The sequence below is a fragment of the Diceros bicornis genome, chromosome 29, assembly GCF_020826845.1.
Source record: "Diceros bicornis minor isolate mBicDic1 chromosome 29, mDicBic1.mat.cur, whole genome shotgun sequence".
Classification (NCBI taxonomy): domain Eukaryota; kingdom Metazoa; phylum Chordata; class Mammalia; order Perissodactyla; family Rhinocerotidae; genus Diceros; species Diceros bicornis.
Window position 1 is genome coordinate 23,043,903 of NC_080768.1, and position 18,316 is coordinate 23,062,218.

The 18,316-nt window shown below is 35.6% G+C and overlaps 1 protein-coding gene across 6 annotated transcripts in view; it reads right to left on the reverse strand.

Moving 5' to 3' along the window:
* Nucleotides 1–18,316, reverse strand: part of TUSC3 (tumor suppressor candidate 3) — a 412,886-nt gene that overhangs the window by 84,326 nt on the left and 310,244 nt on the right. For 5 of the 6 annotated variants that reach the window (XM_058525099.1, XM_058525101.1, XM_058525102.1 and 2 more), the window contains exon 6: nucleotides 13,906–13,995. The exons of the other annotated variant lie outside the window; for it this stretch is intronic. In XM_058525099.1, coding sequence (XP_058381082.1) covers nucleotides 13,906–13,995 — 90 coding nt within the window. The remainder of the gene's footprint in view (nucleotides 1–13,905; nucleotides 13,996–18,316) is intronic. 6 annotated transcript variants of the gene reach the window in all.

An 18,316-nucleotide genomic window follows, 5' to 3' on the forward strand; every position in this document is an offset into this window, starting at 1 on the left:
ATTTAGGATCAAAAGTACATATTATGATGATGAAAGTCAAAACCAGGTGGAGAGAAGGCATAGAGCAGCAGCAACAGATGCTAGAGATAAAGGCAAGCAAGGAGTTTTACCAAAGGCCAACTAGTCAAAAAAAATTTAAAAATCAAAAAGAATAAAAAGGCAAAGCTTGCAAGAGATAAAATGCAGGGTCATAGCAACAAAGTGACCATGGTACTGAGGCAAAATTCTAAAACAATTCCAGTTTCTAATACCATGCAATGCAATAATAAGCAAAACTCTAATGACTGAGAATTTGGTGAAACCCATATCACACTACATCTCCTCACTAGCCTATGAGCTCCATGATATATCTGTACTACTAGGGTAAAAATAGTACCTGGCATTTAATGGGCTCTCAACAAACATTTACTGGATGGAAAAATAAAGGAAGGAATAAATGAAAGGGCAGAATCCCAATTCCAACCTCTACATTAAGTCTTCTGTATATCTTTAGTGTATCAATTATTACTGTCTTTCTGATTTTCTGTTTAAAAATTTTCATTATATGATGACATTCTCTTTCCTGGTAATGAAGACTGCAATAACACTACTGAACATTCTTGTAAATATTTCTATTCAAAAATAATTATATTTAGTTTAAATAAGCCTATACAATTTTCAATTTATGACTAAAATGTCCCTCAAAGAGCCAGCATATGCAAAATTCCTGAGGCATGAAAGTGCAGAGCACTGGAGAAAATGTAAGACTATTACGCTGCCTGAGACACAGAAAATGTGCTTCATTAATGATAAATTCTAGATTAAGCAGCATGCTGTTTTGCAATAAAATGCTTTTGCATGTGCACATAGAACACAGCTCTTAGCTTCATTCACAACTGAACTATAATACAATGCAAATTTTTGGATTATATATGGTAAACCTGCAGCAACCCTCAGGCAGCAACTAAAAGCCAGATCTTGAAAAAAAAAAAGGAACAATCCACTTATTTATGTTGGGAGTTCTAACCTAAGTATAAGCTTTACTTCACTGAATGCATTTCATTCAAGATGATTGTTTTGTTAACAACAGAAAATCTCTTTATGTCCCATGTAACCATATAGTTGTATACTTTCCCTTTAGCTACACAGTAATGACTGCTTTTGTGATGACTTCCATGCTGTTAAGTGGACCATTAGTACTTGACTTGTGCCATTACATAGCATTTTAATAGCGACAAACAAATAAACTTGCAAATCAGCACAGCATCATACTGCCTGCACTATTAATTTGCTTTACATTCTCTGTATTCATTTACATTTAAGTTCAATGCAGTGAAACTTATTCTAATAATATTTTTAGATCCTTGTAGACATGTTTTATTCCACAATTAATATGAAAACGTGAACAGTCACGAACATTACAAATATCATGTTCAATTTTTAGAAAACTAATGGCTAAATGAAGACCCAATAACATACCCCACAGTCTTTTACAAAGCTTGTCTGATCCAATTAGCTCAGTCCAGTTAGAAAATTGAACTATTAAAGCTAGAATCAGAAGTTCAGAGCTGACACACACCCATTATATATGAATTCTGTTGACAGCCACAAACTATACACATCTGACCAGTGTTCCCCCAAGTGTATATTGTTGATTATAAGGTGAATGGGCAGTAGGCATGGACAGCTGAAAGACTGCAATACATATCACTTCTGGAAAATACAATTCAAAACACAGGCCCTGATGAGAGAGCATCAATAACAAACGTTCTATAAGGAAAGAAATTATCTGTTCATCTATATAAGAATTGTTAACATGTGCAATAAGGATAAAATAATTTCCGATGGATAGATATAGAAAGATATTCTTAAACATGTACACATTTTTTATACTTTCTCCTGCAGGATTATTTACAAGACATATATGATATTGGCTTAAAAAATTATGCACAATTGGTGAGACATTTTGAGTATTATTTGTTGCTATTTTTTTCAAAGCATGATATCTTAAAAACATCAATTCAAAAGTATGTTTCTTCACGATTTTTTTCCTCTCCTTTGGAGTCTACTAAGAAAGAATAAAACTAGCACATTACTGGAAGCTGTAGTGGACACTGTCTACAAGTGCACTGCCGTATTCCCCGGTCCGTACAACCTCAGCGCACCCCAGCCTGACTTCCACCACTAGCACCTGCATTTCCTTTGCCTGGCTGGCCTTCTTTGATAGCTGTAGTCCACCAGTACTGGGAAAGTAATGCCTTCTCCAGGGAAGCAGCACCCAGCGAGTGACTGATGAGCGGTGGTATATAAATACCTCAGCTCCCCTCACCACTTGGGTGGGAACACAGATGTATGTGTTCTACACTGCCTCCCAGAGAGCCCCCAGCAATATTAAGATTCAGGGGCCCACAACACTAACTGGCTGGATTACACATCTTTTTTGGCTGCCTTCAGTTCCAGAACTCACTCCTTTCCCATGTTTCCTTCACCTCTGATATGAACTACTTTCACTTGAATCATTGTCTTCGGGTGGTTTGGAGAGAAACCCAAACTAAGCCAGGAGTGTTTCCAATGTTTAAAAGTGCTTACACATCTATTATCATATTTTATCTCATAAACAACTACAAGGCAAGAAAAGCAGTATTAGACTCGTTTTATAGAAGAACAGAGAGACTAAGCAACTTCCCCTTAATGACACAACTGGTAAGAGGCAGAGCTTGGGAAGAACTCAACCCTGTTTTCTTTCTATCTGTTTCTCTTTGCCTGTACATGTCAGGACAAAGGCATAAAAATGACTCTGTGGGCCTAACAGTCTTCTTCACTTTCTCTTATGTAAACATCTCTTTTTAAGCATATAAAGTGTCACAGATTAAATTATGTTTACTAAAGTATATTAAAGAAAACTACTATATCAAAAACATTTACATATCAATCATATTTACTGATGGCATGCAATATATACAACCATCCTAAACATTAAACTCTAGGTCAATGTGATCCTAAGCACTGGTTACTTCAATTTTTTTAAGTTTTTTTTTTTTTTTTTAAAGTCATCCTTTGAGTATAAATGCTGGATGGTATGGTTTCTTTTCCTTTTTATTTATTTTTTTTGTGAGGAAGATTAGTCCTGAGCTGACATCCGTTACCAATCCGCTTCTTTTTGTTGAGGAAGATTGGCCCTGGGCTAACATCTGTGCCCATTCTCCTCTACTTTATATGGGACACTGCCACAGCATGGCTTGAGAAGCGCTGCGTTGGTCCCCGCCCGGGATCCGAACCTGAGAAGCCCAGGCTGCCAAAGCGGAGCGCGCAAACTTAACCACTACGCCACCAAGCCGGCCCCATGGTATGGTTTTCTTGACTGCAGAATATCTAAGACACCAATCCAATCTCTATCTCTATGTGTTTGTTTATTGTTGTTATTATCTACTACTTAATGAAGGAAATCATACGGTATTTGACTTTCTCCCTCTGACTTATTTCACTTTGCATAATACCCTCAATGTCCATCCATCCATGTTGTCACAAATGGCTGTATTTCATCGTTTCTTATGGCTGAGTAGTATTCCATTGTGTATATATACTACATCTTCTTTATCCATTCGTCCCTTGATGGGCACTTAGGTTGCTTCCACGTCTTGGCTATTGTGAATAATGCTGCAGTGCACACAGGGGTGCATGTATCTTTACTCATTGGTGTTTTCAAGTTCTTTGGATAAATATCCAGCAGTGGAATAGCTGGATCATATGGTAGTTCTATCCTTGATTTTTTGAGGAATCTCCATACTGTTTTCCATAGTGGCTGCACCAGTTTGCACTCCCACCGCAGTGTATGCGAGTTCCCTTCTCTCCAAACCCTCTCCAACACATGTTGTTTCTTGTCTTGTTAATTATAGGCATTCTGACGGGCGTGAGGTGATATCTCATTGTAGTTTTGATTTGCATTTCCCTGATAGTTAATGATTTTGAACATCTTTTCATGTGTCTGTTGGCCATCTGTATAACTTCTTTGGAGAAATGTCTGTTCAGGTCTTTGCCCATTTTTTAATTTAACCCAATTAAAACAACAAAAACATTTTGTTGTTGAGATGCATGAGTTCTTTATACATTTTGGAGATTAACCCCTTATCAGATGTATGGTTTGCAAACATCTTCTCCCAACTGTTAGGTTGTCTTTTCATTTTGTTGATGGTTTCCTTTGCTGTGCAGAAGCTTTTTAGTTTGATGTAGTCAACACATAGAGACAAAGATTGGATTGGTGGTTACCAGAGGGGAAGGGGGGAGGCAAGAGGGCGAAAGGGATAATTTGGCACATGTGTGTGGTGAGGGGTTGTAATTAGTATTTGGGTGGTGAACATGATGTAATCTGTGCAGAAATAGAAGTATAATGATGTACACCTGAAATTTATACAATGTTATAAACCAATGATACTGCAATAAACAAAAAATTAAAATAAGTAAATAAATAAAAATAATATATTTTCTCTGTTAGAGTAAGTCAAAAAAAAAATCTAAGACAAAATTCTCTGTAGCTCTACAACAGGGCTTCTCATTTTCTTTGTTTCTCTTTTTTTTTTTTTTTTTTTGGTGAGGAAGATCAGCCCTGAGCTAACATCTGCCAATCCTCCTCTTTTTGCTGAGGAACACTGGCCCTGGGCTAACATCCATGCCCGTCTGCCTCCACTTTATACAGGATGCCGCCACAGCATGGCTTGCGAAGCGGTGCGTCAGTACGGGCCCAGGATCCAAACCGGCGAACCCTGGGCCGACGCAGCGGAGCACGTGCACTTAACCGCTTGCGCCACCGGGCCGGCCCCAGGGCTTCTCATTTTCAACAGTCTGACATTTTGGGCAGATGATTCCTTGTTGTGGGTGGCTATCCTTTGCACTGTAGGATGTTTAGCAGCATCCCTGGCCTCTACCACTAGCTGCCAAGAGTGGAAAGATGCTCCCACAAGTGTGACGACCAAAAATGTATCCAGAAACTACCAAATATCCCCTGGGGGAGCAAATTCCTCCCTGGTGGTATGACTTGAGTTTTACAGCCTGAACACCTTTTCATTACTTCATGAAAGACAACCAATCTACAAGGGCAGTAAAGTTTATGATGGAACAGAAACTATACCTACCTTGAAATTTTACAAATGAGAAAAATGTGAAGTCCTGATAACATTTATCTAATGTTACAGGGTTCCAAAGATACCAAGTATGGAAGAAATAACAATGAGTGTAAAGCTTATGCTTCTGAAAACATTACTTAATGGTGTTACATAGAAAGAGCCATGGCTTTTCAAGTTTTGGCCCAGCAATGGAATCTGTTATCAGCTTGTATTCCTCACTAGTAGCTCAATATAGGCATGACAGCATGAGGCAGAACACAAAACACTCCAGTAAGATGAGATGGTATGTGAAGGGAAACAATATTTCTGTGGAATAAGTAAAACAGATGTAAGCATATTGATGAAAACTTAAAGTGAACTTTGAGGAAGTTCACAAGCACCAAGAAACTGTACACCAGTGCCCACTTCAATAGAACAGGACGTTAATGGAAGTTCTTCTGTACTTTGGCATTTGGGCTTAATTAGCTTTACTTTGTAATTCTGTTGCTAGTTTTGCATTCTTAACAAGTAGGAAAGCAAAGGTGTATCAGGCACATGAGGTCTGTCACCATCTTAACCCTGGAAATCTCCCTTCACTTCTGTTTTGCTCTTTTTATAGCATCATCTTGGGAATGTAAATAGACCCATTCTCTTTCTTAAGCTGTGTGCATGTAGAAGGTTTATACATATGGTATTTACTTGATGCAAGAAAAGGCCATTCAATTCTGGCCTTTTAAGCTCTCTGCTTATATTTTGGATGACTAGCCTGGCTTTTAATGTTTTGCATTTCATTTCTCTTTACTTTATAGCTTAATGCAACAACATTCTCTTTAATCTATTACCTATAAATAGGCAGTGTGCTTAATTACATAATTTATTCTCTCTCTTTGAGAAGAAACTATTAGGTAGTAGCATTTATTGATAGCTATTTTTTATAATTTTATAAATTTCCATAATAAGCACTTATTAATTTTATGATCAGAAAGCAAATTTTAAAAGCAAAAGTTGAAATAGAAAAAGTCAAAGTATTGTATTTCAAAAAAATAATTAGAAGAATCAGATAATAGAGAAAAACATCCCGGAAGCTAATGATACACTTCAGGACTACACCTGACCATACATATCTTTAAGCCTCTAGGGTCTTGTTAGGCCTTAGTCATATTATTTAAGAGTATTATGTTTGTCAAGATTATGGAGGCCTCATGAGCTTTCAACTCTTATTTAATTAGTCAATCTCTATGCAGAAAATAGTAGGAATCATCTCTGACTCATAGACAGTCCAGGGCCCTCAGATTTCTTAGAATTTCTGTCAAAAATTTAAAATGGATTTTAGCACCAAGATGCAACATCAATCACTGTTAGTAACAATATGTATGTCTAAACTTTATATTTTAAAATAATTTAGTCTAATTATCATCAATTTAATCTTCAGATACCTGCTCTCTGACCTCACAGTATTGCTACTTGGAATCTATAAAATACTGTGTATCAGACCATTTTATATATTACATATCAGCATTTCCCAGAATGTGTCTATTATCCATGAATAGAAGACAACAATAAGTTTGAGAGGCACTGGGTTAAATGAAATTAATAAGTTTCTTTAGCAATGAATGTGTACTATAAACTTTCATATGGATAATATCAGATGCAGTGTTTACCAAGCATCTGATGAGGAAATTTTTTTAGAACACAATAATGATAACAATTAATCTTTGTTAGTGAATGTTAGTGTAACTGAGATCATTTAATTCTTGCAACCAGCCTATTAGGTAGGTTTTACCATTAGTTAGACAAACTCATCCACAAAAAATATGTGGTAGGGTTGAACCTAGGATTATCAATATCCAAAGCATGCATTTTTTAAGCATGTATTTAAAGCATTTATGTTTTAGAAAAATTTTTGTAGAAATAAAACATGCATAGAGAAAAGTTCATATTTTACAAGTTTACAGTCAGATGAATTTTCACAAACTGATTGCACCTGTGTACCTATCACCCAGAGGAAGAAATAAGATATCCAGAAGCCCCCTCATGTCTCATTCCAGTTAGGACTCAGCCAGCTTAAAGGTAACCACTTTTCTGACATCTAACATGGATTAGTTTTGCCTGGTTGTGAAGTTAAATGAATGAAATTTACAGTACATAAATTTTTGTGCCTGGCTTCTTCCACTTAACATTATATTTTTGAGAGTCATCCTTTTTGTTGCATGTAAAAAGCAGTTATCGTTGTATATGTTCCACTGTCTGAATATACTACAATTTATTTATTCATTGTACTATTGATGGACATTTAGGTTGTTGCCAGTCTGGGGCTACTGAGAATGCTGCTGCTGCTAACATTCTTGTACACCTCATTTGGCAATCATATATATGAATTTCTCTTGGGTATATGTCTATGGAATGAAATTTCAGGATCATGTGTATGAATAAGATCAGTTTTAATATATACTGTCAGCTTTTAAATTGGTTTAACCAATTCACATTCTAGTTATTGAAACTCTGCATGGTATCAGTGTTACTGATTTTAATCATTTTGGTGAGGGTATTACAGCACCTTACTGTGTTTTAACTTTCATTTACTTAACAACCAATAAAGCTGAATCCCTTTCACATGTTTAGTGACCATCTGGATAGCCTCTTTTGAGAAGGAGCAGAATCAAGACTCTCCCCAAATATTTCCCATTGGGTGGCCTGGCTGTTTCTTATTGATTTGTAAGAATTCCTTATATATTCTGGATCCAAGTCCTTGTAAGACATATGTATTACAAATATCTTCGCCAACTCTGCGACTTGCCTTTTCACATTCCTAATGAAAACTTTTGATGACGAAAAGTTTCAAATTTTAATGTATTTCAATGTAGCATTTTTTCCATTCATATTTACCTCCACAATCCATATGGAATTTAAATTTATGGTATGATAACTGTCAGAATTCATTTTTTCCATATATATATCTAATTATTCTAGTACCATCTGTGAAAAGGCCCTGCTTTCTAACTGCATTTTGGTATCACTATTGCCATAAATCAAGTGGCCATATATGTGTGCATCTGTTTCTGAAAACTCTTTCAGTTAAGTTGATCTATTTGTCTGTCCTTGTATTAACAAAACACTATCTTAGTTGATGCAGCTTTAAAATAACTTTTTTTGTGTGTATGTGAAGAAGATTAGCCCTGAGCTAACATCCAATGCCAATCCTCCTCTTTTTGCTGAGGAAGATTGGCTCTGGGCTAACATTCGTGCCCATCTTCCTCCACTTTTTATATGGGACACCACCACAGCATGGCTTGACAAGTGGTGCATCCATGTGAGCCCAGGATCCGAACCTGTGAACGCTCGGGCCGCCGAAGCGGAACACGCACACTTAACCACTATGCCACCAGGCCAGCCCTCTAAAATAACTTCTGAAAACTGGCAACATAAGTTATTTAGTTCTGTACTTCTCTTTCAAGATTATCTTAACTAGTCGTATGCATTTGCATTTCCATATGGATTTCCAATTAAGCATAACTTAAAAATTTAAAATAGCAAGCAATAATCCTGATCTATATTTAATAAATCAATGCCCTAAATAAAAATTGGTCATTCTGAAAAAAAATAAAGTTGAACTTTTTGATAATTAACATGGCTTTTATGCTTAAAAGGTATAAAACTAGATGTCATAATGCCAAATCCCATTAAAAACTCAATCGAATTATGATTGATTATAATTTTATTATATTCAAATTATGGTAATCAAATTATGCAATTTAAAAAATTTGGCACACAGAATTCACCACCACCCAGAATTCTACTTAGAAACCATAACTTCAGAGAAAGGAAAAAAACCCATTTCTGGAAACCATAGAGACCTTGATGGTATAATCCTAAAGTATTTACAAAGTTAGTTGACTTCAACATTAACATTGAAATAAATACTTCTTCATGAATAATTTTAACACAAATTTCTTAAACTGTCTAAAATAAACCAAATAGAGTTGAAATAAGACATAAGTCTTTAAAATGTAAATATAAGGGTTGTTCAATTATGTTACAAATATGCAAAACAATAAAAATTACTGTCTCATATAACTTACTCCACTAAATGTACATTGGTCTTCAAGAATTAATGCCAAATTATAAAATTCCTTTATAATATTCATAAGACACTTGCTTTGTCATTTTATTCTATACCATTGAAAGAGGTAAACAGCCTCATTATAGTTATTCTCAAAAACACAAATCTTACATGGAAATTTCTCTTTAGAAATATATTCAGGTTAAAGTATGAAGAAATTACCAAAGAAGAATAATGCTAATTTTCAAGTTATGTCTTGAAATTTAAACACATCTTTTATACAGAAAAACATTTACTATTATCATTCTAACGGACACTCATTGTTTAAAGTAAAAATTCTGTACCAGTAACCATTTCATTTTATAAAGCAAAGTTAATCTTCTATTTTGTTCCAGTAATATGAAAACATCATTATGCAAATCAATTCATTAAAACAAAACTTAAACCACAATTTCCTATTTCAGTGTATGTTGACATTATGCATATAAAAAAGCAAGGAGAGAAGTTTTATTAAAATATGTTAAAATGCAAAATAAGAAAAGAGCTTTATACTTATAGGCAACATTCTCCTGCTCCCTTCCACAGTGCTATCTAGGCAGGTTTAAGGCCTTGTCTATACTGCTTAGCAATTCTCTCACATAAACCTGAAATTGTATCCATATGTCTTTGGCCAAGAATACATTCATGCAATTGTCTTTGTAGCAAGAAGCTCCTGTATTTCCAAGACTTTTATGATGTTTTTCTTCAATCCTAATACTTTATTCAAATATAAGAAAAATTTATATTTTTTCCTTCAATCCTAATACTTTCTTCAAATATAAGAAAAATTTATATTTTTATAAAATATAAGGGGGTGAAAAGTTGGAGACAAAATTAATCTTTTTAAATACCATCATTTCTATAACTTTTGATAAAGATTTTGAAAAGCTAAGATAAATACATTGAAAGTTAGATGCATGTATGAAGGAAGGAAAAGTTTTTTCCTTTTTAAAAATACAGAATATTCTATTTTCTTAATGTATTCCTCTGGGCCATCACTAATTTCTATGGGCAAAATAATAACACAAAAATGTAAAGGGGGATGAAAAATTTTCTAAATCAATAAAGAAAATTTCTCTTTAATCTAATCTGAACCTTAAAATAAATGTTCCTGTCACATTAAGTTTACCACCTGATTTATGCTGAATCAACAGTGACATGTTGACTGTATTATTCCTATGACTGGTGAGGAAAAAAATTAAAAGAGGAATTATGATAATCTAATTTAAAAAACAAAAATCTCCTAGTATGAATCCTTATAATCATTTCATAAAACATTTATTAAGGACCAGCTAATACAGGTTGTAAAGATGAAAAATAGCTTAAGAGAAATTCTCTAAGTTTAAAGATTTGACTCATATGGAATTTATAAAACATTAAAAACTTATCATACTAAAAGAATGCATAGGTACATAAATGGACTAACTATAAGCTTATAATTATATAAAGGGAAGAAGGAAGACCTGCCAATGTAATTAAGAAGGGATATATCTCAGAGGGACGGCAGATTAGGTAAGATTAAAGAGTGGGTATGATTTGATAGAAATAGAGGACATTCCAGGAAAGGAAGCAGCAAAATAAAGCGTATATTCAGGGGACAAGGAATGGTACAAATGGGCCAACATTGAGTTTCTCTGCAAAGCAGTAGAAGTATCAGATTGAAAAAGAAAATCATATTGGGCAGGAAATGGAGAGCCATTTAGGATTTCCAACCTAACTGGTAACTCAGATCTACATATGAATATTACAATTATAATCAAGGTATGCTTGACTATCAAGGTATAATCAGGAATATTCATCTAGTGGTCTAAAACATTCATCTATGAAGTCTAGAGCCTAGCATGCATTCAGTAAGCAATAGATAGCATCCATTGTTGTTGCTGTTATTGTTACTGGCGCAAACTTGTTTGGAGCTTACTCCAGTAAACTACATGTGAGGGGGTTACAGCCTCGTGATTTAGCAAAGTAGTAGTTGAAATGATCAGAAAACAGAGATTACAGTAAGAAAGGAAGCAGGATATGACACTTCAAAATATGCCACTTTGGGCTAGGGATTATTTTGAACTGAAGGCAATTAAGAAGTAGATACAAAAAAAGCTCTCTGCCCTCCTCCACCTGCTTAAAAGCAGGACATAAATTTACAAAGGTGTCCCTCTTCCCGTCTCTACCAGGAAGGACAAAGAATCCCTGAAGACAACTTTAGACCATTATCAATGGAGAAGGCACCTGCTGACTTAAATCTGCATGATATACCTTACTTTTGCTTACCTTGCTTTTCCTGGTCACCTCCAAATTACTGGCCTCCCTCAACACCTTTCTTTGTGTCTTTAGCTGAAGATGGTATTTAAGCTTGAGTTCTAAGCCACCTCTGAGAGCTATTCATTTTTCCCTGAGTATCTCCCCTGTATATAGTCATGTGCCACATAATAACGTTTTGGTCAATGATAGACCACATATATGACGGTGGTCCCATAAGGTTAGTACCATATAGCTCGGTGTATAGCAGGCTATACCATCTAGGTTTGTGTAAGTACACTCTATGATGTTTGCACAACAACAAAATCACCTATCGACACATTTCTCTGAACATATCCCTGTCATTAAGCAACTCGTGACTCTACGCGAGGTATACATGTTAATGAACTTGTTTGTTTTTCTCCTGTTATTCTGTCCTTCATTATAGGAGTCCCTGCCAAAAACTCAGTAGAGTGAAAGTTATTTTTTCTTCCCCTACGGAAGTTAACACATGTCATAAGAATGCTGATTAATTTTTTATATACTTTAACAAATCACAAACAATGATAAAAAGCAATGCTTAATGTTTTTTTACTTAAAGAATATTCTTTTAGAAGAATATTAAAAGGGAGTAATGAAAAATTTATGAGATTTCCTAAACTTACACTTTTAAGTATCATTAGCACAATAGCGATCAGACTGTGTCAGGCCCTTCTCTATGTAATGGGAACATACCAGTGACAAAACCAGATAAAAAGCAATGCTGTCAGGCGCTTACGTCCTATGGTGGTCACAACAAAAGACAGACGAACAAAAATAATAACGCAAAATAAGTAAATTGTATAGCATGTTATAAGATGATTAAGTGCTATGGAGAAAAAATAAAATAAGCAAGGGAAATCGTATGAGTACTGGGGAGAGGATGAGAGGGAAGGGCCACGCTTTTAAGTAGGGTGGTCAGGAAGCGTTGAGGGTAAGGGAACAATTTATCACTCAATAATTCCTTCTAATTATTTTTCTTTAAAATAATTTAATTTTGAATATTAACAACATTCAAATTACTCCTCTCTCTTAATGACAGATTTCAAAAACATACACACATAGCAAAATCCACGTCTGAATTACTATGGCAGCTGATTATCCAAAGAGTCTAACTTTTACTCAACATCCTTGCCATCTACAGGAGAAATCTGAAAATGTTCATAAAACTTCATAATGTTCAAAATGTTCATAAAAATATGAGACCAAATTGATTATTATGTAGTATCAATGACTGTTACCCTGATAATTTGCAACCAGTCCTTAAAACCTGATTGGGCACTCAAGGAACAAACAATGAATAAAGTGAACTATATTGCTATATTATACCTCCACAAAGAAACTCCAAGAAAGTCACAAACAATGTAGGAAGAAGAAATAAATAGCTTGCTAGCTTTTTTTAATATTAAAGATATTTGAAGCACTGTAAGCAATGAAGAATAAATCTTAGAAGCTTACATTATATATTTAGATTTACAGAGAATTTATAACATTATTTTGTCATAAGATAATCTTATTCCATTCAGAACCACAATTTTAGAAATTAAGAATTTATTACTGTTCTCGGTATGATAATGGTATGTGGTTATGATTTTTAAAGAAGACTTTATCTTTTAGAGATATGAAATGATATTGGACACTTATTTCAAAAGAATCCAGCAGCAGGTAAAGAGAACTGAATGGGAGAACAGAAGAAACAAGACTGGTTATGAGCCAGTGACTCATTAGGTTTGGTGATGGGTACACGGGGGGTGTCACTACATTATTCTCTCAAAAATCTGTATTTTTTTCAAAAGAACATTAGAGAAAAAAGTCACATTTTTAAACAGTTGTTAATCTTCATCAATCTAATACTAAGCATCAAAGTCAGTATTTTGCCAAGTTGATCTATTACAACACTTCCCACCCACCAAAAAGAAAGGGAAGGGAACATAATAAGTTATGTAAATTCCGAAGCAGTTACTAATGTGAACTTTGCTACTGATTTAACTACATATCAATTTCAGTTTTAATTTTGCAGCAAACAGTCCTAGCATTCTAGTACACGACTGCCAGGGTTCTTAATGATGTTTTAATTAATCTCTTCTGAACTAAATTAAATTCACCATTGATGGGATACTGGCTACAAACTGTTCCTATTTCTTCTTGTGGCATTACATACTACTGCCATAGCAGTGTACAAAGTTGAAAAAATACTTTATGCATGTGTATTTGATATAGGTATACTGATTGATAATTTTAATCAAACTAAAGTAGTCCTCACCCTAAAAAAAATTAATGTTGTATATATGTGCATGTATGTATGTATATGGCAGAGGCAGTAAATGAGAAGAGAAAGAACATATATTTAGATTTACAAACAGAAGACTTTCTTATTAAATACTAAACATAATTTTAATTCCCATATAAACAGGATTAAAGTTCAGAATATTGATGCTTAGAACATGCACTTACCACTTGTCCATTGTGCGGGTTCTTATGAGCATATGGAGGTCCACGGATATGATTCCACATCTGGCCAGAAGTCATAGCAAAGACTATACACTGAAAAGTGGTACAATGTTATAATATGTAAGCCAAAGAATACCAGAATACTGCATTTAAAAAAAATAGTCATGAAACTACCTTTTAAAAATCATATTGGCTCAAACTTTAAAATAATTTTCACTTATTAACTACAGGACCTTGGGTAAGTTATTTATTCTTCCTGCTTCTCATATTTGGTATCCATAAAGTGGGGATATCAACTATGCTGAAGAGATACATTAATGATTAAACTAGATAACATATGTAAAGCATCTGGCATGGTGACAGGCAATCTGCCATGTCCTAACCAGAGCCAGTCAAAAGCACTGATGAAACACGATGTTTTAGACATATAGCCAGGACTAACTCACAGAGATTATATGCCTGCTAGATCTAGCAGAAAAGGCTGTATTTGGAAACCTAATTCTGAAGATCCAAGACATTAGAGGGAGGGTGGGAGAGAGAGTATGAACCAGAAGTCACAGTCAATCACTATAACTTATGTGCAAGCATTCTTTGTTTAAATCATAAAATATGTTTAAATTTAGATGCTTGAATATCTTTAGACTGAAATGTGTTCTTCAGGTTAAAACAGTCCCCAGCAGTTCCAACCGTCCCATAACTTGCCCAACTCACACTTTACTAGAGCTGCCTGGCCCTGGTAGGTATTTATACCAAAAAGATTCAAGGTCAGAATATGCAATGCATGATTGAGGGTCTAAACAATCTAGATTTGCACAATTTTTAAAGGAGAAAAGTAAGAGGGGGCAAATTACAGAGGATCTTTACACTCAGAGAATAAATTTGGATTCTGTTCTATAACTTTGGGGGAGCCAAGGTATTTCAAAAGAAAATGAAAATTTTTTTATAGGATTTACAGGATTATAGAGGTTAATCTGAATCCGTTTCCCACTGTCTTGAGAATAACTCTGAAATTAACTCAGACTTCTTAAAAGCTAGTTTTGACTTGTACAGACTTAGCCACGGTTGAGATATTTTCTGAAAGTCAGAATTTTACCAAATATTTGCACTTTAAACTTAGAAGATACACTAGAATATCAGGTCCAGAGTCAGCACAGAGAATTATGTACCATCTAAAAAAATAATTTAAAAATGTGAAATTGTTATGTGAGAAAAATAAATTGTATATCTAATTCACAGGAGTATCATGTCAGTGATTTAGAGAGTACATTAAACCTGATTATGTTGTAGACATAATATAAACAGTGTTTCAGGTACAGTATATTTTAAAATCCAGGAAAAGAGATATCTAGTGAATAAATACATTTACAGTATAAACAATGACCTTTTTGTTTTGAGTAGACACCCAATAATACCAGAGTTCTACTTTTTGGAACCTAACCCTTGTAATCACTAAATTGACACTGCCACTACTGTGTGTATTTCTTGTTTTGCTTTTACTTGTCTGCCCATTCCTTCTCTGCCTTTTACTCTTCCATTGATATTTCTATTTCCAACTACGATAGAAAAAATACATGATCTAGTTTGTATTCTAGAAAGATGACAGCAGCCACAGTATGGAGAAAAGTAAAACTTGAATAGAAATCAGTTTGGAGGCTGATGCATAAATACACATGCAAGACTACAGTGGCTAATTCCATGGTAGTGATAAGAACTGAGAGAAGTAGACATATATGAGAAATACTGAAGAGGTGGAGTCAACTGACATTGGTGATTGATTGATGCAAAAGAAAATAGTCAAAATTACCCTCTGGGTTTCTGGGTTCCGATTTGAGCAACAGGGTGTAGTCTGTGGTGCCACTCAGTGAGATACAGAGTAGGGCCAGAAGTATGTGAGGGTGAAAGGGAAGCAGGTCACAAAGATTTGGAGTTGAGTTTCAAATGGGCTGACTCTAATGTGCTTTCAAAACATCCATTTCAAAACATCTTTGGGTGGCGAGACTTCTATGAGACATTTGCATATATGATCTAATGACAGAGGTCTAGGGAAAAACCACAGATCTGGGAATTGTCCGCACATAGCTGGTTACTGAAGTCATGGGAACAGATGAAATTGCTCAAGCAGAGTAGATGGGGTGGGAAGACAGGAAAGCCTAGAGGCCTAGGAAAGAACCCTGAGGAACACCTGTAGGCTGATTCATAACCAGAAGCCTGCAAAGGAACCTGGACACAGAAGTCAGAGAGGAAGAAAATGAAGAAAGTAGATACATTCTAATGGAAATCAAGGAGAGAAATTTGAAAAGGAAGGGTGTGGTGTTCAAAAACTGTCAAACGCTGGGGAAAGATCAAATATAAAACAACCTGAAGAGTCTCACTTTTTTTTTTTTTTGGCTATTCATTTGAGATACTAAAATACTTAACAGACTAAAATATTTAAAAAATAATAGTAGCCATCCAAAAACCTTCAACACTCTTAAGGTCTACCACTGGTATGTTTAAAGTACTCTGCCCAGGGGGCCAGCCCCATAGCGCAAGCTGTTAGGTGCGTGCGCTCCGCTGCTGCGGTGGCCCAGGGTTCGCCGGTTCGGATCCCGGGCACGGACCGACGCACCGCTTGGCAAGCCATGCTGTGGCGGCGTCCCATATAAAGTGGAAGAAGATGGGCACGGATGTTAGCCCAGGGCCAGTCTTCCTCAGCAAAAAAAGAGGAAGATTGGCAGATGTTAGCACAGGGCTGATCTCCTCACACACACACAAAAAAAGTACTCTGCCCAGCAGTATATCATAGTAGTTAAGAACAGAGGCTCTTAAATTAGAACACTGGCATTTCAGGCCTGTCTTCAACACCTGTGCCACCCTGGAGAAGTTCATCATTCTGGGCCTCAGTTTCTTATCTATAATGGTAGGATAATATTGGCATCAACCCTTCTAAGCTATGGAAGTTTTAAGTCAGTCAGTCCATGTAGCCCATTTTAAACCATGCATGATATACAATGTAAACTCAAATATTATTTATCATCATTCCAAAGCCCTCCACAATTTGGTCCCACACTCTGAAGTAGCATCATGCCCCACCATTCCTTAATTGGCACTGTATGTTCCATCCGGGTCGCTCTTCTTGCTACCCTCCACATGCATGAGGCAATGCCTACATCTACATCTTGTTAATGCTACTCCTACTCAGTCAACCTCTCTATCCTATTCAAGGGTTAACTCATGGTCTATGTATGGTCTCCATGAAGCCCTTCCACTTTATTTTATTCATTTGACAGTTATTTCCTGAGTATACCAAGTATTTTAGACACTAGGGACATAATAGTGAATAAGATAAAGATGGCCCCTGCCCTCAGGTAGAAATCCTAAATAAGTGACATGCACCCTGCATTATAAAAAATAAGTGGGTATTTCTCATTCATTCATTTAACATTCATTTACTGAGAGCCTACTATATGCTCAAGAACTGTTTTAGAAGCTGGCAGTAAAGCAATGAACAAAAACATGAGAGGGAAACAGTCTCTGTGGAGCTTACATTCTACAGGGAGGAAATAGACAATAAAAAATAAAAAATTAAATTATATGATAATGATAAATGCTTTGAAGAAAAGTAAAAGCAGGGAAGTGGAAAGGGACAGGGGATTGCAATATTCATTAGAACAGTCAGGAGGGGCCTCTCCAAGAACATGGTATTTGAGCAGAAATCTGAAAGAGAGCAAGCCATGTAAGTATCTTGGAAAACAGTGTTCCAAGCAAAGCAAATAGCCAGTGAAACAGACTCTACTGAAGGAGAATGACTAGCATATTCTAGAAGGAGTAAAGAACCCAAGAGGACTGAAGGACAGTTAATGAGGAGAACAGAAATTGATAAGATAGGTGAAGTAAGCAGGGCCAGATCCCAGAGCCACATGGGTTGAAATTTTGAAAATTAACTGTAAGGTGGAAGCTAGGATACAGTTAAAAGGCTAGTGCAATAAGTGGATTAAAAAATAATTAGATTTAAATAAAGGTAGAAGGTATGGTGAGAGATATTTGGAATCTGGACATATTTCGAAAAAGAGCCAACAGGATTTTCTGAAGAATTAGATGTGGGACGTGAGAGAAAAAAGTGGTAGACTACAAGGTTTCTGACCTGTACAACCAAAAAAAAAAATCGGCTATTAACTAAGACGTCAAAGACTATGGGAGAACTAGGTTTGGGGACTGAGACCAGGAGTTTGTTTTGTACCTGTCCATTTTGAGACACCTGACAGACTTCCAGGTGGAGATGCGGTATGAGCAAGTTGGGGAAGATCTGGCCCCAAGATAAAATTTGGGAGTCGATAATGGTTAGACAGTCTTTAAAGCTTTAAAACTGGATGAAATCAGTAAGGAACCAAATGTAGATAAAGAAGAGAAGGTGACCAAGAACTGAACTCTCTGC